The following is a 24,380-nucleotide window of genomic DNA, read 5'->3' as shown; positions in this document are numbered from 1 at the left end:
TTGCTTTTTTATATACCGGAGACACCCGTCTCGACGACTGGGAATGAGTCAGGCATGTGAATCTATAAAATCTTTCAATACTGGAGAACTACAGTTACAGGTAAGCAACTTGTTTTCATATGTTCCCAGTGTGGATGATCAGGGCAGTCATGTACATGGACATAGACATAGATGTTCTATACATGCCTAAGACATTGTTTGATCATGCCCTGGTGCTTCTAGAACTAGCAATTCCTGCCCATAGATCTCCACAGTTTCAATGGAGACTCCAGGCTACATTCCTGTTTTCCGCTATAGTGTATGCATGTAATAGATCAATATTTCGAGGAAAATATGGGGTAGTGGCTGACACCCTGTGGGAGGCGTTTAAAGCTACAATAAGGGGGCATGTATTGGAGCCCAGGAGGGTGTGCTGCTCTTTCTTGCAGTCCATACAGGGCACTGTAAAGGCTATAGAATGATACAGGTTATGCCCACAACCCAGTGTTCTGGCAGACATTTAAGCACAGATCTGCGAATATAATGATACAGCGTTGCAAGAAATACGGCATATGTCCAGATGTTGAGTCACCAGGTCCTATGGTGAGGATGGGCGTCCTGGTCGTAGTTTACCTGCTAAAATGAAGGAATCATGAGCACATTCGCATGTAGTAAGCATAGAATCCCCAAAAGGTAATGCAAGTAGCGACACCTCGGCCATCCTGGCACAATTCGGAAACTAATATTCTCAACTATATGGCTCTGGCGAGACTGCTTATATTGCTGAGACAGCAACACATTTAGATGATGTGGCCCTGGCATGGCTATCGGTGGGGCAGAGGGAATTTTTAACACAACCGATCACTGAGACTGACGTGAGCGAAGCCATACGAACAATCTCTCATGGGAAGGCTGTGGGTAGCGATGGACTCCCCATTGAATTTTATAAGGAGTGCGAAAAATTTGTGGCTCCGTACTTGCATGCCATGTATTCAGAGGTATATGAGAATCAAATATCACTGCCATCACTTAGGGAGGCCTTAATAGATTTACTGAAGCCTGACAAGGCCCCAGAACGCTGTACATCATATCTGCCATTATCGCTCATTAATATAGATGCCAGAATTCCGGTTGAAAAAATTGCATTGTTATGTATGTTTACTGTGTTAAAACCTCAATAACAAGAAATAAAATAGATTAATATTTGGTGAAAATCTCACAAAAAAGCATTGCTGCAACAGTTCCTTTTTTAATATACAGAGGTGACAAGAAAATGTTGGTTTGATTGAGTTGGGTATGAATTTAACTTGCTATGAGTAATCGGATATGTATATAATCGTTTTTTATTAGTGTTTCATACCGTACGTAGTTGCGCGACTTGCAAGCACTGTATATATTTGGTATTACATTTATTGACTTCAATATGAATCATGACAGGTGAGCAATGTATGCTGAATGTAAACTCTTCATGCTGCTGCTTAGATTTACTTCTGTACTCTGCATAATGCACTGAATGGTTTGTATGCTTTTATCCTTACCAGATTCTCATTCAGTTAAATGTTTTTTTTAATTGACTGATTCAGTTATTTCCCCCATTCCTTTCAGTTGCATTGAGGCAAGGGAAGAACTGGCTGAATTTCAAGAAGGGAGCCGGGAGCTAGAGGCAGAGTTAGAAGCTCAGCTAATTCAGGCTGAACAGAGAAACAAAGATTTACATGCTGACAACCAAAGACTTAAATCTGAAGTGGATATATTAAAGGTATTTAATTGGCATAATATGGAATAACAAACAGTGTGCTTTTCCAGTTTGTCGATTTGTGACTTTTGAAGTGTAATTAACTGCTCGGTTGACTGCTGCTGGTGGTGGGGGGAGGGAGGAGGCAGAGGGTGGAATTGGCTGACTGTATGGAGTTGGGTGCAGGGCCTTACCAAAGAGCATGTGCTGTGGGAGGGGGGTGGGGGTGATCAGGGTGGTGGTTTTGCTGTACTGCCCTTAGGCAGTTGAACACAGTGCCTGTCTTAAGGTCATGCTCAGTGGAAGGGACCAGACCCCCTCCGCCACAACTGCGCACGGCTGAAGTCTGTGAGGGTTTGGGGAGGTTGGCTGCCTGATCGGTGTTCTTCTCATCTTTGTGTTTTCTAGCAAAATGATTCCTTTGAAGTATGCAAGGAAACCTGTCCTCACCGGAAATAAACAAGGTTTAAAACTTGTCGGGACTGTCACAATCAGATATCTGTGACAAACCCTTACCATGAAACCAATCGGTCGTTAAACACAGTAGGAAGGTGCAGAAGGGCTGCTCCAGGTTGATGTTGAGTATCATGAAAGATCTTCCACATGTTGCAAGTTGTCTGGTAAGTCCAAGTCTAGAAAGAAATGCAAGAAGTCAAAGTTGGATACTCCCTCATCCTGCCACTTTCGACCAGAGAAATGTTGGGATGTCCAGGTGCCCCTCTGTCTCATACTAAGGAACCCATTTCAGAACTTATTCCGATGCACCCTGACTTCCCGAGTAGATTCTTTCAAGGATGCCATGTGGTGCACCTTCAGCACACTTATGGCTGCCTCTGGTGCTCCTTCAGGGCCCCAAGAATCTTAGAAGGCCTCCAATCGTAATGCCATAGGCAAACTCATTCTCTTTGCCGTCTGTGCCTCTTGACTCCACTGCTGGGCTCTCTCTGAATCCAGGGCTCACGCCCCACCCGATTTCAATCCCGGCATTGTGGTCCTGAGTAGTCCTGGGTGTGTTAACACCTGTACTGATGCCGGAGGAGGAACCTATTGCTTTCTGACCCCTAGGTGAACCTGTAATTAACTTGAGCAAAGTCTTGCCGCCCACTAACGTTGGCACAGCTAGTTCAGCATCATTCTGATTTACCTAACACTACCATTACCCATAACTTTTTTTCTCAGATTCTAAACACAGTCCGCTTGGTCAAGATAATACTGATGATACCGGAGATGACTGATGCCTTCATTAAGATCATCTTTATATGGATCTTCAGGAGGCCAGTGTGCTGGACACCTCCCTGGACAATACCCTGCTGGTCATTCTACAAAGGAGTCAACCTCTGTTGCAGTGTTTGACAGGCTGCCAAAGTGCTAGACCTGCAGCTCCTGTCTATTGAGGTCAAGACAGATATCCTGTGCAAAGTCCTGCAGCCTACTATGGAACCACTTCTTCCATTAAATGAAGCCCTAATAGACACATTAATGGGTAGTTGGGCCAAACCTTGTTCATGTCAGCCAGTAAATGGGCAAGTCACTTGAAGACTCAGACCTCGACCTGGTAACCATACCTTCTCATGCAACACTCTGAGCCTGAAAGTTTGGTGTTCCATGCGTCCACAACTATATTAAATCCACTCTCATTCCCTCCTTTTTCTGATAGGGAATCAAAACACTGGAAGCATTTGGAAAGAGGCTGTTTGCCTCTGCTATTCTAGCCCTTCTTTCCAAAAGTGTCTCCTGGGACAATACTCATGCACTTTTTGTGCGGTTTTTGTCTCAGCAAGGACTTGCTGTGGCACGGTTTATGGGGTATTTGTGAGCTGTTTTGACCTTTTTAAGTTGACCTGATCAACCGTCCTTATTTAAATCACATTATGTAATCCCTTTTCTTAGAAAACTGGGGGATGTGTTTCACCCCAGTCTTTTGTCATGAGACCGTGTTACCTTAATTTAGTTTTCTTTTTCCATGTGTACCTCATTTGGGCCAAAGCACAGCTGGCTACTGTATCACCTGATTCTAAGAGCAGTTTCTCATTAACTTCAACTTGTTGTGGGAGTAAACTACAAGCTTTGTCCTTTCATCCACTGTGTACCACCACTTTTCCTGAACAGGCTGGTGTTGCGGACAAGGGCGGCATTCTTGCCGATGGTTGTACAGCCTTTGCATCTCAGACAATCCATCAGCCTTCTCACATTCTTTCCTCCGCCTTACCCCTCGAAAGAGGTGCAGAGGCTCCATCGCTTGTACCCTAAGAGTTTTGAGCGTTTACATCGATCATACCAAGCACCATAGGGTTGACTATCTTCTCTTTTTGGGTTTTCCTTGGGCAAAAAAAAGAGTAAGGTAGTGCAAAACTGACCATATCAAGTTAAATAGTTCTCTGTTCTAAAATCTTCTACACATTGGCCGAGAAGCAACCTCCTGAGGGCCGTTTTCACCAGAGCCAAGACTGAACCCACTGTGTAGGCATGTGGAGTGTCTGATCTCGCCGTCTGTGGAGCCGCGACATGGGCATCACTCCAAACGCTACAAAGCGCTAATTTCCTTATTGTCTTATCCGGTGGAAAGGGCATTTTGCCTGTGTGATCCAGCCAGACGTTTTGGTCTTAGCTGTTTTACTGACCCATTACCTTGGGTGGCACTGCTTTGATATCTACTCGCAAGGTGATTAATCTGCTTTGAGAAGTATCCATCAGAAGAACAAGTTTCTTACCTTCGGTACCACTCTTTCAGATACATTCTATATCTAACCACAGGTTCCTTACCGTTCTGTGGAATGGACACTCTTCTCCATCTATTTAAAGTCACAATTAAGATCATGCACCCAGTCGTATTTGGTCACTCATCATGTTCCTCGTACATTGGTGCTGACAGAGTAAGAAAGACGTTGATGTCATTGCTCAGGGGTGGTGCTTAGATGTAGCTGCTGCGGATCACTTCTGGGACAGGACGGACAGAGTTGATATTGAGTTGCACAACACCACCTAGTGCCACGCAAGAGCAATTCTGTTTTTAATTTTTTTTTATTAAATCTCCAAATCCAGTCTAGCACTTTGGAATTAACTAAGTGAAGAAACTGCAATTAGATAGAGTATTCACTAGAAAGAGCTTTACGAAACTTATTCATATATGCAGAGATTTACTTTAACTTGTTCATATATGCAGATGGTGCAAAGTGTAATGTGCTATTTATTGCTGTTGAGTGTGAAGAAAGAGTCCTGACTCACAAGAGGCGTAGTCTCAAGTGAGTTACTTTTGGGCCCCTCACCTCTCTCAACAATTGTGTAATAAAAAGCATATTGTACTCTGGACATCTGTATTTACGGTTTATGACATGGCTTTTTTCATCTGTTTGTTTAATAGTTTTTTTTAACAAAACCAACATGCAAGAAGTTACATTTGTGCATTAAGGGAAGATCACACTGAAAAGATATTTTAACTATTAGGTGAGCTGTTTCTATGTGTAAAAACGATTGTTTTGTGTAATTTGTGAGGCAGTCAAGTTTTTCTCCATTTTAAGTTTGGGCTTCTGTGGTAATAAACTGGAATTTGACTTGCACTGTAGTAGTGAATGTGTAAATGCTTGTTTATTAATTCATTTACTGTAAATCATGTATTATTGAGCCAAAATGTATTTTTACTGCCATTGCATAAATATATCTCTCCATGCTATCCAGTGAAAATAGATGTGACCCAATTACTTGGAGCGACTGTAATAATAAATGCACAGTGACACATTTAATACTTATGCACAATGTCCAGATTACATTATATTGTAGCAAGTAGGAAATACCTCTGACACCATAGATTAAACACTTAATTTTGTCCAATGTCATAATTTATTGACATTGTCAGCAATTTTTACTTTTGCATTTTTCTTCAGAACTATTCAGTAATACACAATTGGGTGTTTGCACTTTGCTTATCATCATCTCCTTTGATTAGAAAAACATTCAACATATATCAAAGAAAATAAGAACAATAAATTCATAGCGTGGACATTTTAGACATTACTTTACACAACGTTTGACAGTACTAGACATATATAGAAAACTTTATAAAAGTCTATTAACGGGTCCTACTTGAGATCAATAGAATAACAGTCTTTGGGATATAAATACTTCTCCACAAAGAGACAATCACTATAGTCCTGTGTGGGGTCGGAGAGTCCTTTTTAAGAAGGTTTTTGTGGCCGTGGTGTGAGATGCGTCTCTCACTAAATGTCCTGTTGGTTTATCAGGTCATAAGGCTTGCACTTCTCCTGGCCTAAATGGTGGTAAGCCTACGCGTTTCGACCTTTTATGGAATAACAGGAAATGAGTTGGAAAAGGTCTTCATCAGGGCTCAATGTTGTTGATGTAGGACATTGTGTTACACCTGTGGGGGTGTAAAAGGGAAGTTTTAGTTTGGGGTCAAGGGGTTTATATACAATTCTTAAACTAATTGTGAGTGCAGTTTAAAAGAAAAATGTGAGGATCACGTACCCTTGTGTAAAAAAAGGAGGGTTCCTCTTGTATTATTAGAGTCTTGGTGTTGCATCGATCGCTGAGCCCAGCGTCGTGGCGTTTTTCTGTGTTGGCCAACGGGGTGGAGTCTTGGCTGGAATTGATCGTAGGTGCGCTGGTCAAAAGAGAAGAGAGAGAGGTGTTGAGTTTCAAGTCCAAGCTGGTGTGCCATATTTCAAAAACCGGCCTAGAGATGAGACATTTGGATGAACGTTTAAGCTAGATTTGCTTTGTGCAATGCTTCGTGGTTCCTGGGCATATGTCTGTGTTTGCGCTGAAACTCGAAGGAAGCCCACCCTCGCTGTATGTGTCGAAGGCCGCCTTTCTGGCTATCTTATCGTACCTGCTACTTTTCTGTTATGCGCCCTTACGAAGCTCGTGGGTTTCTCCGTTTCGTGCTGGATGGCGTCTGTTCGCTGTGCGGCGTTTCTTCCGGCAGGCTCAACTGTTTCCGGGTTTTAGTGGATGTCTTGGCGATTGGTTCTTTTAGTAGATTGTTTTGACACAGCTGTGTCCTAATTGGTCGGACGCCTTCACGGTGCAGAAGCCTGTTTCTAATTGGTGGATTGTTGCTGGGATACATGACGCTAGCCGCGTCTCCTGGTTTTGTGACGGCTGTGTTCGCGCCCCAGCAGGCTAATGTTTACACACATGGTAGCTTAATGGTTTGATAGGAGTCTGTTATATGCACGATGTCTTGGGAACTGTTAGTTTTTCCAGTAAATTATTCGAGGCTCGCTGTGTTTATTGCAGCTGGGTTCATCTATTTCCGGTTTGAGCTGGAAGCCTTGGCGATTCGTTGTATTAGTAGATGGTTTTTGACACAACTGCGTCCTGATTGGTTAGACACCTTCGCGGTGCAGGGGCTAGTTTCCAATTGGTGGATCGTGGTGAGTTAATGTTGCTAAGGTGCATGACGCTCACCGCGTCTCCAGACTTTATGACGGCTATGATTCTACCCCAGCGGGCTAATGTTAGAACGTATGGTTGCTGAAAGATTTGATGGTTGTCTCTTCTTTGCCCTATATCCAGAGAACATTAGTGTTCTCAGCAGGTTCTCCGGGGCCTTTAAGGGCGTATGGGGCGACGTTATGTCATTGATGTTTCAAGAGGAACCCTCCTTTTTTTTACACAAGGGTACGTGACCCTCACATTTTTCTTTTAAACTGCACTCACAATTAGTTTAAGAATTGTATATAAACCCCTTGACCCCAAACTAAAACTTCCCTTTTACACCCCCACAGGTGTAACACAATGTCCTACATCAACAACATTGAGCCCTGATGAAGACCTTTTCCAACTCATTTCCTGTTATTCCATAAAAGGTCGAAACGCGTAGGCTTACCACCATTTAGGCCAGGATAAGTGCAAGCCTTATGACCTGATAAACCAACAGGACATTTAGTGAGAGACGCATCTCACACCACGGCCACAAAAACCTTCTTAAAAAGGACTCTCCGACCCCACACAGGACTATAGTGATTGTCTCTTTGTGGAGAAGTATTTATATCCCAAAGACAGTTATTCTATTGATCTCAAGTAGGACCCGTTAATAGACTTTTATAAAGTTTTCTATATATGTCTAGTACTGTCAAACGTTGTGTAAAGTAATGTCTAAAATGTCCACGCTATGAATTTATTATTCTTATTTTCTTTGATATATGTTGAATGTTTTTCTAATCAAAGGAGATGATGATAAGCAAAGTGCTAACACCCAATTGTGTATTACTGAATAGTTCTGAAGAAAAATGCAAAAGTAAAAATTGCTGACAATGTCAATAAATTATGACATTGGACAAAATTAAGTGTTTAATCTATGGTGTCAGAGGTATTTCCTACTTGCTACAATTTAACTAGATTCCAGCCTCTGATTACCTTAACTGAATCAATCCCCTGTGATCGTTTACATTATATAACATAGAGCAAAACTGGCTTGCAGGAAAGTGGAATTCCTATAGCCCGACGCCCAGGACATATTGTTTGGGGTCAAGGGCAACTAGTTTTCATGGGTATTTTGGCCTTGGGACAAGTAGGCCCAACCACCTACAGCACAAACCCTTTGGCTGCCTGATTACAGTACCACATTAGGGATCAGGGAAGGGCACTGTCTGTAGGTAAGGTAATGCTTGTGTCCATGTGCTAATGCTGTTCAAACTTGTATTTATGGTTCATCAATGCAAAGCCGTTATTATTAAGGTTAATGCTCTAAGTAAATGTTGTAAACGCTGACTGCCCTACTGACAGTGGTTCCAGTATAAAAATGGTACACACATTTTCAAAGTTTAGCAATTTAAGGCTATGTATAATGCTCCCAGATTAAATGCTAATATTTGCAGAAGCTTGAAAGCAAGCTAGATTATTCTTTACTTTCAAAATAAAATTTTCATAATAAAATGCAAATAGTAAAAAAATATTCCGCTAAACTATCGTAAGATTTTAGGTACCATTTCTTTGCAGCGCCATTTAGTAAAATGTGTTGATGTATGCTAGTATTTCCCAAAAATATTCACAATGGAAAACCAGTGTAATACATTTCAATAAGCTTATGGGAAACGTACAAATAAACATTCGCAAATCCAGTAGGTCTGAAATTAGTGGTCCAGTTTTTGGTTTTGTAAATGCGGGTCTTGTTTTGGCATGGGTTTTGTGAAACCTTATTGGTGTGAGAGCTACGAGGTCCCCCACAATCATAACAAACATTGGCAAAAGCAAAAATTGCTACAGTAGTTCCTGACACTAAACAGAACTACTTTGGGCCTCTCTACGATGGCGGTCGGATGAGCGTCCAACTGCGATCGTATCAGGCAGGTGTCCCACCCACTACATGTTGGTGGTTCCACCTGCTCAATTACACTGGGACCGCCATGAGGCGGTCGGTAAACTGCTATTTTCCATTGTGGCTTCAGGGCTAAAAAAATTCTCACTGGAGTTCAAGTAACTTCAAAAATCTACTTGACCTAACTGTAATGCACTTGACCTCTGTGATCAAATGTGAAGAGTTAACAAGATTTAAAGGCATTATTGTTGCTCGTTCACTGTGTGAGCAATAAAGATGCCTTTAACTCTTGCTATCTTGTCACATTTCCTCTGCTTTCATAGAGGAGTTCGAATGTAAGTCTTCCTTCATACTCGCCAAAAAGGGTGAGTAGGACCAAAAAAAACTCGCCCTAATTAAATCTGGCTCGTAAATGCAAGTGGATTTCTCCAGCCCTGGGCTTGTGCTGCAGCCCTCACAAGCAGCAGTGGAAATGTTTTTAGAAAAATGGAAACCCAATGTACCCTTGTAGGCTTGGTCAGTAAATAATTCAGAGTAAAGAGCGTCTACAAGGGATTTCACTTATACTAAGTATATTCCTTTGTTTCAAATAGTTTTAAGTCAGTCGCATATAATCAGACTCCAAAGTGTCCAGCAGGACAACCACAATTGATGCAATTTTCAAAGGGAAAGAAAGCAAAGCACACGGAAGATCCTATTTATATCAAATGAATTTATCTGATTTTAAACACCTTAAATTTAAGAAGGGTACATTTAAATGAAGTGGATATCAGCAAAAAAACATTATGGACAAATTTACAAATCAATTTAAACATATATGCCATAACCTACATCCGCTCCTGGAACAATGATAAGCAAATATTAACTAAGAATAGATAAATATTGCTAAAAGAGGGTGGATTTTTCTTGGAGTTGACAGAACTGTCGACGTTTTGGTCTATGCAGCGTCAGTCCATTAGACCATCCTCAGGACAATTGTTTGTTGCAAGATATAAAACCCGATATAAATATAATACAGTATGTTATATTCCCCATTACATTGTATTATCTCAAGTTGAAATGACAAGGAAGGACCGGGTGCATTGAGAACAAAAGTGGAGAGGTACACCAGTGTCAGAGAATCAAGTCTGTGCAAAGCCCAAGTGAGTGAGGACAATTATAAAAATTAAAAATCAAAACCTTAGCCCTTATGTTAGAACTTGAGTGTCAGGCAGACCGAAATAGCTTACTTAGTTCTATTCAAAAAGTAGTCACAGATGACCTTGACTCAGGCTGGCAGTTTAAAAACCTCGTTCAGGTCACTGCCAGGAAAAGAAGAAGAGAACTGTTTAATACTCTATTGGTCAGTCTTAGATTGAAGGATCAAGTTAACCTTCAGAAGTGCATACCTTATGGTATGGAACAACCAGTTTACACTTTGAAAGAAGACTTCATCGAATCTTGCTTCAGTCTTCAAAGAAATAACAAAACCAAGTTTCTATAAATAAATAAATATAGGTGAAATGCCAATAGTTGTTAGCAAACGAACTTATTGCAGAAGGTTTTCTAATGTAACAGTGATTTCGCATTGGAACTTGCGATGTATTTCTCTATGCAGTAACATGGACAATAAGTCCCACAGTATATCCTTGTCTGATTATTGCGTCTTTATTTGCAGCAATACATCAAATGTAGATAGACTGTTGTGATAGTCTACTGACAGAACCTTCAACTACATTATGATCATTTTGTGCACCACAAAGTTAATGTCAGATGTCAGCTTTATTTATTCAGCTGTGTTACTATAGAGTGAAAGCGATGTTTGTTCGTAATTTAGCAGTTACTTTCATAATTAGAGTTCTAGGTCTTGAAACTGTGAGGGAGAAACTCTGGTGTCTCTTGTACTACACGATATCCATTATATTTTAGACCGCACATATTATAAGAAATATTCGAGGATTTCGCGCTGGGTTACTATTGAGTTACAGATCACAAGGGCCTCTTGTTGGTTGAAAAACGGCTCTGTGGCTATTGAGTTACAGATTGTTTGGGTATCCACGGGCATGTAATTTATCCTTCAGTTTTTTTGCTTCCATAAAATAGTCAACTCTCCTGGAACAATTCCTCCGAAGTCTGAGGAATTGGCCAAAGGGGAGACCATTCTTGAGAGCTTGAGGATGGTGACGGTTATATTTTAATAAAGTATTTCTTGCCGTGGGTTTCGTGAAAAGGGTAGTGAACAGTGTGTTATCTGCACCTACTTTTATAGAAATATCCAGAAAATCCATGCTTGTTCTGTCGGAGACCACGGTGAACTAAAGATTTGGATTGATTTCTAGAGTTAATCCAAATATGAAAATCCATTAGGAGTTCGATGTTACCTCTCCAAATGATGAAAATATCATCAATGTATCGTAGCCAACATCTCACGTTGGCCACGAATGGATTGGTAGCGTCCTAAATTAATTTCTTCTCAAAATCAGATCCATGAATATTAGCAATATCTGGGGCATATACAGCCCCCCATTGCTACTCATTTCAACTGTTGAAAGAATGTTTTATTACAGAGAAAGAAGTTCTCATATAATGAGATTCTAATGCACTCAATAATGAAGAATTCGGAACTGGGTGTGGTCTGGGTCTACCCTCTAGCAGACTTTCCAAAATAGCCGACACTTCAACTTGCGGAATATTTGTATACAAACTCTCTATGTCCATCGACAGCAAGAGTTCGCAAGAGGAATCAAAGGGAATGTTTTCCACCGCATTAATGACAGCAGTTGTGTCTCTGATGTAATTTTCAGCCTCAGTAGCAAAAGGATGGATGAAATGGTCTGCATACTGGGCTAAAGGTTTTAAAATGGAATTTCATCCAGACCCTATAGGTCTACCTGGAGGATGGGAGGCATTTTTGTGTACTTTTGGTAAGATATATATTACCGGTACTGTTGGTGCTGGATTAATCAGAAATGCAGATTCTTTATCGCTCAACAATCCTCCTTCAAATCAATTTCTCCAAGCGGCCAGTAGGATTACATGGTAGCCTACAATAGTTTGCTTCCACTGACAACTGTCATTATATGCTGCTTCATTCCACAGAACAATTCCCCCACCCTTATTGGCTGGCTTTATAATGAGACCTGGTAAGGTCTGTAGGTGTTTCAGAGCTAACTGCTGGTCCTTGGAAAGATTATAGTTGACATGAGTGGATTTCTTGAAATGTTTCTCTATTTCAATATGGACAGCATTCTCAAATGTAATTATTTCCTTTGATACCATACCGTTAAGGGGGAAAAAATGTAGAGCGTTGATGCAAACCTGTTGGATCTAATTTTTTGGAGATAGGTTTGTTGGCAAAGAAATTTTTCAATCTAACTGCTCGAAAGAACTTGTGGAGTTCTAACTTAGTTGAAAACAAATCATTTTTGTTAGTAGGAACAAATGAAAGTCCCTCAGTGAGCACTGTCATTTCAACCTCTGATAGATGGTGTTTCAAGAGGTTGAAAATTGGAATGTTATCACGGTTTTCTACCACTCGTAATATTGGTTGCGTGTCCGCTGGTAACCCGGGGTATACTGATTGCGAGACCATCCTCTTCTTGATGTTCTTTGTCTGGATGGTTGACCCGACCCCCGTCGGTCCTGCCCTAAAAAAACCTGCAGTGAGGTGGATGGCTGTTCTTGTGCTTGTCTGTGTTGTTGTTTAGATCCTCTGTCACTGTCCGTGTCTGAAACAGTATGGGAAAAAGTAGCCCTTTCCCTTGGAAATTGATTCTGACCTTGATGGGGGCCTTGGTAAGAACCCTGAGGTTGGTAAAAGTCTGTTAGGAGATAAGGATAGGTTTTCTCCTTACTGTATCTCTTTGTAGCTTGATGTAATTTAGTTGTCTTTTTATGCGAATTGAAATCTTCAAAGTCTTTAATTGTCAATGCGATTTTATCCAAAAGAGCTTTAGCGTTAACAATGCTAGTGTCTGAATTGATCTTGTTCTCAAGTATTTCTATTTCCTTAGTTAGTAATTTGATATGTTTAATAGCTGTTTCAATGCAACTGAATGATATTCCAGCGTTGCAGAATAATTAGCAGTAATATAGAGGTTATTTCTCTATGTGCCCTAGACGATCCATTATAGCTCAAGAGAATGTTGTCTCGTGGGAAATAATGATTCCAAACCACTGTGACTTGCTGACTCTGTAGAATGAACATGTAGTTCGGTTTTACTGAAATAATTGATGCAATAATTGAATATATGATCAAATAGTATGTGGCTACAATATGTGGTAGAGTAATCATTAATTTAATTGGATTGTGGAGTTATGTACCACGATGTATAGAATAATAAGTATTTGTTATGCGATGTAATGCCAAGAATGTATTCCGTAATTCAGTATTACAGGGCATGTTTACTACCAAGAATATCGACAACGAGCATAGCACTCTTTTTTTAAAACCACACTTGACTACAACAGAGGGTGGCCTCACCATGCGATAGAAGATTCAGATACACCGTGTGGTAGCAGCCACGCATAGTAGGCTTAACGTCTGTACATGGCCCATTTGAATGATGCTTCTTTCTCTCACTGACATACACTTTCTTCATGAACAATGATATTTTCGATCTAAAGCGACCGCAGAACTTTAGACATTTTAAGATGGCCGCCATAGTTGCATGAATCTTTCGCAACTTAATCTGATATCCAATAAGACCATACGCGTTCAATTTCCGGTTAGAGATTGTTAAAAAGACAAACCTAATGCCGTCTTTTATGCCTGGACACTTTCTCGCCAGTCGTTCTTTCCCCCGATATTAGAATAACTTCTGCCAGACTTTACCGCAGCTATTATCACAACATACTGTAAGTAATTTTCGGCACCATGTCTGTTATAATCTTAGGGTGTCTCACTGTACAATGATACATTTTATATCGCTTAAACATTTGTTTAAGCTGACCGAGTGTTACGTTAACCAGTGGCTTAAACATCAATCGCTGTTACGCATAAGCAAGATGTTCGTAATTTTGTCTTTAGTGTTGTCGCAGGTGCTCCGGCAATGCTTACTGGGTATGACTAAATATCGAGACTTAAACAACAGCTATACATTATTTATGTGGCAGCTGAGCGAATACGGCGCCCGGACTTTGAATTTTCATGCTATCTTTGGTAACTTTTCATTTGAGTAGCCACAGAGCCGTTTTTCAACCAACAAGAGGCCCTTGTGATCTGTAACTCAATAGTAACCCAGCGCGAAATCCTCAAATATTTCTTATAATATGTGCTGTCTAAAATTTTATGGATATTGTGTAGTATATGAGACGCCAGCGTTTCTCCCTCAGTTTCAAGACCTAGAACTCTAATTATGAGAGTAACTGCTAAATTACCAACAAACATTGCTTTCACTCTATAGTAACAAAGCTGAATAAATAAAGCTGACATCTGACATTAACTTTGTGGTGCACAAAATGATCATAATGTAGGTGAAGGTTCTGTCAGACTGTTGTGATAGTCTACGATCTACATTTGATGTATTGCTGCAAATAAAGACGCAAGGATCAGACCAGGATATACTGTGAGACTTATTGTCCATGTTACTGCATAGAGAAATACATCGCAATTTCCAATGCGAAATCACTGGTATATTAGAAAACCTTCTGCAATGAGTTAGTTTGCAAACAACGTTTGATTTTTCTCGTATATTTATTTATTTATAGAAACTTGGTTTTGTCGTTTCTTTGAAGACTGAAGCAAGATTCGATGTTGGCTTCTTTCAAAGTGTAAACTGGTTGTTTCATACCACAAGGTATGCACTTCTGAAGGTTAACTTGATCCTTCAATCTAAGACTGACCAATAGAGTATTAAACAGTTCTTTTTTTTCTTTTCCTGGCAGTGACCTGAACGAGGTTTTTAAACTGCCAGCCCGGGTCAAGGTCATCTGCGACTACTTCTTGAATAGAACTAAGTACGCTATTTCTGTCTGCCCGACACTCTAGTTCTAACACAAGGGCTAAGGTGGTGATTTTTAATTTTTTAATTGTCCTCACTCACTTGGGCTTTACACAGACGTGATCCTCTGACATTGGTGTACCTCTCCACTTTTGTTGTCAATGCACACAGTCCTTCCTTACTTGACATTTCAACTTGAGATAATACAATGTAATGTGGAACATAACATACTGTATTATATTTATAGAGGGTTTTATTTCTTGCAACAAACAATTGTCCTGAGGATGGTCTAATGGACTGACGCCGCATAGACCGAAACGTCGACAGTTCGGTCAACTCCAAGAAAAATCCTCCCACTTATAGCAATATTTATCTATTCTTAGTTAATATTTGCTGATCATTGTTCCAGGAGCTGATGTAGGTTATGGCATATATGTTTAAATTGATTTGTACTTTTTTCCATAATATTTTTGCTGATATCCACTTTATTTAAATGTACCCTTCTTAAATTTAATGCGTTTAAAATCAGGTAAATTCATTTGATATAAATAGGATCTTCCGTGTGCTTTGCTTTCTTTCCCTTTTAAAATTACATTCATTGTTGTTGTCCTGCTGCACTCTTTGGAGTCTGAATATATGTGACTGACTTAAAACTATTTGAAACAAAGGAATATACTTTGTATAAGTGAAATCCCTTGTAGACACTCTTTGAATTGCAGTGGAAATGGGCAGTTTTCAAACATCCATGCACTGTGTGCCAGATCCCTGTCCCGCCATGTAAAGGCAGAGGTAAGAGGGACATTGTAATCCCTACGAAGAGGGAAGAGGGGCCTCGTAATCCCTACTACGGCGTCTCCGCAGGTGCCTCTCCATTGTAAGGATTACAGTCTGATCCTAATGTGGTGGTCAACCACTATGCTGGATGACAGTGGGATCGCCACCGACAAGCCATTGGTGGCGGTCCCACTGTCCTCATAATCGGGCCCTTTGTGTGCTGATCTACTCCTTGTGAAAAAGCAGAATATTGTCACTCACTGTGAAGCTAGCCAATAGAGAGAGAGAAAGAGAGACAGAATTTTAATAAACATATAAGGTCATGGTTAATATCAGACCTAATAACGGGCCCAATAATTAAAGAAAGTCTCAAAAGTGCACCCATGGTATATGTCCTTCCATTAAGTGCAGATTTATATCTTTTGTCAATTCACAAGAATTTACAGAAGTAGGCCAAGAAACAGAGCTCCTAGAAAATATTTGTGAACTACATTTTAGCATGAGCTGTGTAGATTGGCTCATGCAAAAATCGTTTGAATGTTTGCAAGTTCACTTTACCTCCAACCACTTTGTTCCCAGCCCTGGAAGAAGTTTTACATCTTCCATTGTCAGGAGTAAATTGCCAACCTTTCTAAGTATGGGAAAAGATTAGAGAAGATTTGGTGAAAACCCTTAAAACATGCAAGTTAGTTGGTTTGCATATACTCAAAAGGGCATACCAACCCTGGAAAAATTGCTTACACTACCTTCATTCCCAGTATGTATATCTGCGTAAATGTTCTAAAATATTTGTGAAGCGCTGCTCTACAGAATACTCTGGAATGCCCTGAGCCTGCATTTGAGGTCCAATATCTAGTACATGCTGTTCCAGAAACTGTTTAAAACTGAATTATTTATAATCTTGCCTTTAAGTGAACTTTGCATAGAACAAGGGTTGCAGGCAAACAGTTTTAGAACGTACAACTCTATCAGACTATTGTATTATTTCACCCATCTTTCAAAATCTCTGAATTAACCAAGATGAGACACTTCTATCTTATTTCCCCAGTACCAAAGATGGTAAAACCCTTAATTATAACCTTGCATTCTCATGCTTTTGTATTGCGTTAAGAGTGTGACCTCACCTCTTCTCCCTCATGTGCTTGGTGCATTTATTAGTTGTGACAATAGGAAGAATTCCAAGAAAAAGACTGGAAATTGAAGTATGTTTATTGTTGGCAATAATGTCCTATAATGAACAATTAAGTGGCTATTCTCGCACTGCTTTCTTTTTTTCTTTTTATTTTACACTGGGCAACAAAGATAAAACTACGGATGGTATAAGAAGATGGTGTAGCTGAGCTATTCTGTGCCATTTTGGTCAGTGGAAGCCAGGATAACTGAAAATTCTGTGAAGAAAATAATGCTCAGAGCCTGTTTTGTCCTTTAGAACTGCTTGTATGGGTACCTGAGAACCTGTGACATTACACCACCTTTTCCACCTTGGGAACTCAACCTTTCTTTTAGGTTCATATGATCATTGTGTTGAAAGTTGGTACTTGTCCCCTCTTTAGGAATGAATGAAGTTCTAGAGGATAATCACTTTATTAAGTGCCCTCTTATTTTTCAGGAGAAACTTGAACATCAGTACTCTCAGAGCTACAAACAGGTTTCTATGTTGGAAGATGAACTCGTTCAGACACAGGGTATTAAAGATCAGCTTCACAAATACGTGAGAGAATTGGAACAGGCGAATGATGACTTGGAACGAGCAAAGAGGTGAGTGGAACCAAACAGTGAAAGGCAATATGTCTTTCTTCATTAGTGCGTGTCTGTATTACACTCTTAAAGGAAAATGAAATGTAATTTCTAAAGTTCTCTCCTTTCAAAGAAGATAATAAGATTTCTTGAGTGGAGTTAATAATGGTTACTGGGAAGAAAACTGGTAGCCTAGGAGCAGCACAGCAACAGAGTATGTCCTGCTTTCTAAATCTCAGAAAGACTAGGCTTCACATGCAGCAGGTTTGAGTTTAGTTCTGTACAAATGATGACCTATTTTTGTGAAGGAAAAAGTCTCCTCAAGCTAGGCTTCTGTCCATGAAACTACACCATTACCTCTCATTTAATGTAATTTTCAGATGTCATGAATGTATCACTACATATAGGTTTGAACACTAATATGACTAATACAGTCCTACAAGGAGAGAGGAACTTTGTCAAAGGTAACCTTCTAAATAATCATGTACATCAGAATTCTTCATGTGGAAATAAAGTGCCAGTGACAATTAGGGTTTTGTAGCAAAAGAAGCATACTATATTGCATGACTTCTGCATACTAGGTATACCATGGTTCAAGCTGTCAAGTAATGGGAACTGTATAGCTGGAGGGGAAGAATGACAAATGTGAATTGGGTAGGGGAGAGTTCAGTACAGTTTGGATGCAGAAAGCGCATGTACTGCATCAAACCAACAGTTATTGCATACAGTTGCCCTTCATGGATTAAGCTGGCTTGGTCTCACTCTAGTTGCTCTGTATTGTGGAAATTGTATTTAAACATAATGGAGTGTGTCTTCCACATATTCTTGTTCCCGGCTCTGTAGCCATGTCGGCGCTTTATAGTATTGTAGTACTTTGTATCCTACATTTTAGTGCATATCCTGACATTATTTAGCCCAAGTGTGTGCCTGTGTGTGTATGTGTGGATATATATGTATGGATATATTATTTATTTATTTTATATATATATTTATTTATATATAATATATCGTGTGTATATATATATATATATATATATATATATATATATATATCGTGTGTATATATATTGTGTGTATATATATATATATATATATATATATATATCGTGTATAGATAGATGGATAGATATGTACACACACCCTTCAGGCAGATCGGAGAGGACTTTGTGGCCCTGCAAACAGGTCCTTATCACTATCTTCATGGACCAAGTAATACTTGCAGGAAGACTCCAGTCGACCGCGTCACATCCACAGCATCCTTAGAGCATCTTCAGCAGCCTTCATCGCTTGCAACAGGACCACTCCATAGGAATCCATTTCAACATGGATAAAGTGCCTGGAGCTGTTGAAGGACTGACTCTCCTGTGGAGGGAACTTTTTCTAAGCACCTTAGTCGTCCTCTTGACTAGCTCTCTGCTGGAGTTGGTCTCCCAAATACTCCTAACCGACTGCATTGACACTTACCTACATTTCTGTGAAAAAGTGTCTTAAGTGTCCAATTAATTCACTTAGCCAAGGCTTGTTTGCAGTTGAGTGAAATTGTTTGATTCATGATTGCTTCTAAAATCTATATCTCCTGAACCATCCAGTGGATATTTTTTGTTCTAGTATATAAATTATTATAACAATATAGTCTATTTTTATAAATGGGTGTCTGATTTCCTGAGTGTTGTCTATTTCTTCTTCAGTTGTTTTGGTGGTGTTTAAATGCTGTACACTTTATCCTCTGTGTAAGCCTTGCTGCCCAGTGCCACAGCTACACAGGGGTGAGTTAAGTGTTTGACAAATGAAACTGAAGGGTCCTGAATGTGTTTGATTTAAGTGTATTAAGCTATGACGTTGCACAACTACACCAAATATTACTTCACATTTCCTCATAAGGACTACCTCTTAACAACCAGTCTCCCTTTCTAACCTTGCTCTGGTTGGTATTCCCTTTTATGGTACTAATCAGTTTGGAGCAAAGGCTGATTTAGATCTGTAGCAGTTCCACAAAAGTAGAGGTGGTGTGGAACCTAAGTTCTGTCTTTATGTCGGTCTACCTCTTTCCTTCCCCATTACTAGACTGTGTTAGGGGCGTGGGTCTCTGATTTCTTACCAATTATGACCAATTTCTAGTACTGTCTTTACTGTTATTCACCTATTGGTCACACCTCGGTGTGTTCCTCCTGTTTTCTTCAGGTATTATTGTTTAACACTGTCAAGAACAGGTTGTTACTTTTGTGAACCGTACCTGGGTTTAGTGCATATTGTTCTCGGAGGATGAGCTCCATGCTCAAGAAATCTTTTGTAGATGGTAAGAGGGATTACCTGTGAAGAGGAGAGATTTAGTCCAGTTAATCTGGTACCCAGAGTAACTGTCGAATAATTTAAGTATATGAATCAACCTAAATACCGTAAGATGGTGCTAAGAAGCCTATAATAGTATATTGTCCACATATGAGGATTTGCGTTCTTCCCATTCCTCCTCCCCCTTATGCGGGATATTTGTTGGGTCTTCACTGACCAAGGCCACGAGAGGTTCAAGTGCCAGCAAAAATCATCGGAGACAGCAGACACCCCATCTCGTGCCCTTGAATAGGGCAAAAGGGCAGGACACCACCCGATTAACCCGCACTCTAGCCAACGGGTCTGGATAGGGGAGTTTAACCCATGCACAGAAGCTTGGGCCGAAACCCAGCCTTTCTGGGGCAGCAAACCTGTACGGCCACTCCGTGCTGTCAAATGTCATTTGCACATCCAGCAAAAGTAACACAGCCTCGTCTCTGTCTAGCCCCAGGAATATGTAGTACCCCGTACAGGCGTCTCCAGTTTTACCTGGTACTTCTTTGGGGTATGAAGCCTGATTGGTCAGATTGGACCACTGTGGAGATAACTGTTCGTAGCCATGTCGCGAAGTCCTTCGCCAATACCTTGGCTTCTAGGTTCAGTAATGTTATTGGTCTGTAGGTGCTACAGCCATCTGGAGGCTTGCCTTTTTTTTAGGTATTACCACTATAGTGGCTAGTCTTTGGTACACAGGTATACGTCTGTCCCTCCTGCTATCTGGAACATATTAATCATGTGTGGTGCGACCTTGTCCGCCACACTTCTGTAAAGTTCTACTGATAGCTGGTTGGGACCAGCTGTCTTACCAGATTGTAGGTCCCGGGTGGCCCGCCAATTTCTTCCACTGTTGGGTCCTGATCTAGTGCAGTTCTGTCGTCAGCTGATAGGGTGGGGATCGCTTTGTCTCTTAATACCTCAGTTCAGGGAAATCTCTTTATTATGATCTTTAAGGTGGCTTGATATTCTACATTTAGGGGCTAATTTTACGACTATTTCCCACTCTATTATGGGTTGCGCTGCTTTCTGGTAGAGGCTCCTTTTACCTGTATACCGTAGTATGCTATGGACTGTCAGATTACTGCCTTCTACCTGCTGTAGTTAAGAGGTTTCTTTGCTTCTTTATGACAATTTCTCCTCTAATTAGCCAATTTAGGTCTTACTTAGCTTGTATTTTATCAGTAGATTGGCTTTTCGTTGTTTAGTTTTTTCCCTTTGGGGATACTGACCACCTATCGAAGTCGGGTAGGGGTGGTAGCTTGGTGTAATGCATGTTTTGTATGTGACTGCCCGATTCATTTTCTGACATCTCTACTCATTAAATATTTTATATTTTTCTCTAATTCCCAGTCAGCTTATGCTCTGTCGGACTTGTCTGAATATTCTATAAGCAGAATAGATATATTTTCAGAAATTTCCATTATTGATGTTTGCTTCAGCTTGCACTTTTTAGGCCATGTGATATCCTTGTTTTCATTTCCTTTGGTTTTCTTAAGCATTCTAGTCTTTGCAGCCTCAATTACAGCTCAAAGTTGGCTGGCATTGTTTTTAATGTTGAGCTATCCGGGTTATTTGTTAGGGGGTGTTGTCTGTCTTTCTCTTCAATTGATTTGGAACTCTATTCCTGAGTATTCAGTTCCATGGTACTTGTTGTTTTTGGATGTCAGCATGATGGTGGCTTACTCTCTAATTGGGATGTTTACAAATACATGACTGTAAGTATGTAGATATCTCTATATAGCCAGGATAGCTTGACTACAGTGGAGGAGTGAGCAAGGGACCCACGTCTGGGCATACCCTTCCCACATAGGGTCAACAGCAAAACAAACAAGATGATGGACGGAATGTTGCACAATGGCAAAACATTCACCCCCAGTCGTGGGTTCCGTGCTCACTAAGCCACTGGAGTCCAGCTATCCTGGTTGAAGATGGCTGATAGCCAGAAACCGGTCCTAGGATGCTTGATTCCGGTCCAGGGAAGACCTGGCTTGGCAGTTCGGGCTGGACTGTTCCCACGAGGGACAGGGTCAAGACTGATTTGCATATGGTCATGTCTGAACTGGTGTGGCTTGGTGAGCAAAATAACGATGGATTAAACCCAGATCTGTGACTGTGGTGAATGTTTTGCCATTGTGCAACATTCCGTCCATCATCTTGTGTGTTTTGCTATTTCAATATTAAAGTGAATCCATTAAATCACCAAATGTTACCTTCAATGGGTAGTCCACTATGGTTGGCTCAAATTAGTATTTGCTGTCCAGAAAACTGCAATTAGGATAGATATTCTCAACTCTCCAAAAATCTTTCTATTAAACAAGTAAGATTACCGTAATTTAAATTATAACGAGAGCTAATTATTTAGTCTCATGTGTTGGTGGGTGCTTGTATTATTGTTAATATAGGTAGATATCTTACATTACTTAGATATGTTAGTCAATAATTAAATGTTATGTCCATTGAATTTGAATTTTATTATACTTCTGTTGGAAATTGGATGTGTTCATTTAAACCCAATAATGCAACACGCTGGTGTCAGTTATAATGTTTTGTGTAGTGAATTTGATTTCTATTTTGCATTATTTATATACCAAATTTTCCAATTTACTCCATACAGCTTGTAGTGATTTGTTCATGTACAAAGAAACACGTGTTTGCTGTCTTGCTACAAGTAGAGAATGTGGGTATCATTTAATGAAAAAAGTTATTATATCCATATTGATGATTATATATGAGATTGTATTTTTGTTCTATTTGAAAAAACAGTAGTTTTATATCTGTATTATAGCAGTGAGTGATTGGATTATCATTTGACTAACAGACATTTGATATTAGTATGTAACTAGCTCCCCTCAAAATTATAGTACCTTTTTGTGGTGCACTTCTGGATTATTTACCATGAGGAATCAACCTGTTTAGCCTACCCGACCTACATGTGTAAAACTATCTGGTATATAATGGTACAGCGGTGGGCGCACTTAGAATACAGAGATGAGGTTCTGCCAAGCCATTAACCACTTCCGGCATCAAGCGCATTGAAAGCACATAATCGGATGGAGTAAGAAGAGGGCCCACGGGTAATACAGGGTGAGTAGAATTCATAGTTTATGTTATTGAATTACGGAGAAAATCCTTCTCTAGTGCCCCCAGTGGAACCCACACCCAGACCAAAACCTTCTGAGGATTCTCCCTCATGAGTTTAACCTGAAACTTAGCCTCTGCTTCAGGGTACAGAATGGCCTCAAGGCAGTAGCGGCTCTTCCTCTATGGCAGAAGAGTGTTGCCTCACTTCTTTTAAGCAATGAATGGCGTACATAGCAGAAACTTATAATGACAATAACTTTGCGTTATTATCATTTGTGATAAACAGAGCATCTGGTGCGTTATTGGGAATGAATCATAGTTGTCGGCATGGGGTCTAACCAAAGGGGGACCCTTAATACTGAACAGATTGAATTTAGTGAGCCGAAAACAGGTCTGCTAAATAGTAGCGGTTAGGGACAGCACTGATGCTAGTCAGTGGCGCAAGCCCCATCCTCATCTGTGCCGACAAGGAGCCGTAACGGCGGCCATCGAGGCTGATTCCAATGTCGACCGAACCCAGTGGTCTGTGTTGTCGCATGAGCACTTTGAGTATGTGCTAGGTTCAGGAGTGCTATGGAAGGAGTCTGGGGCCCCTCTTCAAACCTGGAAGTCTCTGAAGAAATTTCGACTGGTATGGGGAAGCCAGTGGACTCGATGCTTCTCCAGATACTGGCATGCTCTCTCCGCCAACAGAGGTTACGGAGGAGGGGTTATCCTATGCCAGAGGGCATCTGAGGTTCTTGGACTAGAGCTGCTCTCAGTGCAGGCCAGGACCAATCTCCTGATTAATGTGCTTCAACCTGAGGCTTCCACTTCCTAAACCCTTTTGCCCTTCAATGAGGCACTTATGGATGTCCTTCTAGGTGCATGGTCCAAAACCTAGCATAGGGGCTCCTGTGAATAGGAGGACCTAAAATGTCTCGGCCAACACCCCACGCCATAGAATTTGGTGTTGCAGGCCTCTGTGTCCCAAGGCTCATTCCCTTTCGCCCCTCCAGATAGGGAATCCAAGAGGCTGGATTCATTTTGTTTTCTTCCTCCAGCCTGGCATTGCGGTCGGTGAATACTGCATGCTTATTGGGCTGTTTATCCCATTCCCTTTAGGCGACGGTTGCGCAACAAGTCCCGGAGGAGACCTGGGCTGTGCTCTCCCATGCGGTCAAAAATGGGAGAGACACAGCAAAATTCACCATACAGTGTGACCTAGATACAACGGATTCGCTGGGCAGATCACTTTCAACTACGGTTGCCTTGAGACGCCAAGCCTGGCTTCGTTCAAGTGGCTTCTCAGGCGATGTCAAGCCAATTTGATGGACATGTCCCTTGATAGAACCTGCCTTTTCGGGGAAAAGATCATTTGAAAAGAGCACTTTCACAATCTGTATATGTACATTGGAGACTACAAATATACATGTGTTTTTAAAATCACAGGCAATGGGGCCTCCTCTAACACTAGTTCTGTTGAAATTCTTTAGGCTCAAGGGAGAGTGCTAAAGCGGGTTGTCCAACCAATGACTAGGCCTGCCAATTATCTGTGAAAAACAGCGCA

General features: G+C 40.7%; 1 protein-coding gene across 2 annotated transcripts in view; it reads left to right on the top strand.

Moving 5' to 3' along the window:
* NDEL1 (nudE neurodevelopment protein 1 like 1) overlaps positions 1-24,380 on the top strand; it is a 418,831-nt gene that overhangs the window by 137,451 nt on the left and 257,000 nt on the right. For both annotated transcript variants that reach the window (XM_086930644.1, XM_086930645.1), the window contains exons 3-4: positions 1,585-1,738; positions 17,298-17,446. In XM_086930644.1, coding sequence (XP_086786770.1) covers positions 1,585-1,738; positions 17,298-17,446 — 303 coding nt within the window. The remainder of the gene's footprint in view (positions 1-1,584; positions 1,739-17,297; positions 17,447-24,380) is intronic.

This window comes from Lissotriton vulgaris, chromosome 7, assembly GCF_964263255.1.
Source record: "Lissotriton vulgaris chromosome 7, aLisVul1.2, whole genome shotgun sequence".
Lineage (NCBI taxonomy): Eukaryota > Metazoa > Chordata > Amphibia > Caudata > Salamandridae > Lissotriton > Lissotriton vulgaris.
This window is presented reverse-complemented; position numbering and strand designations above follow the sequence as displayed.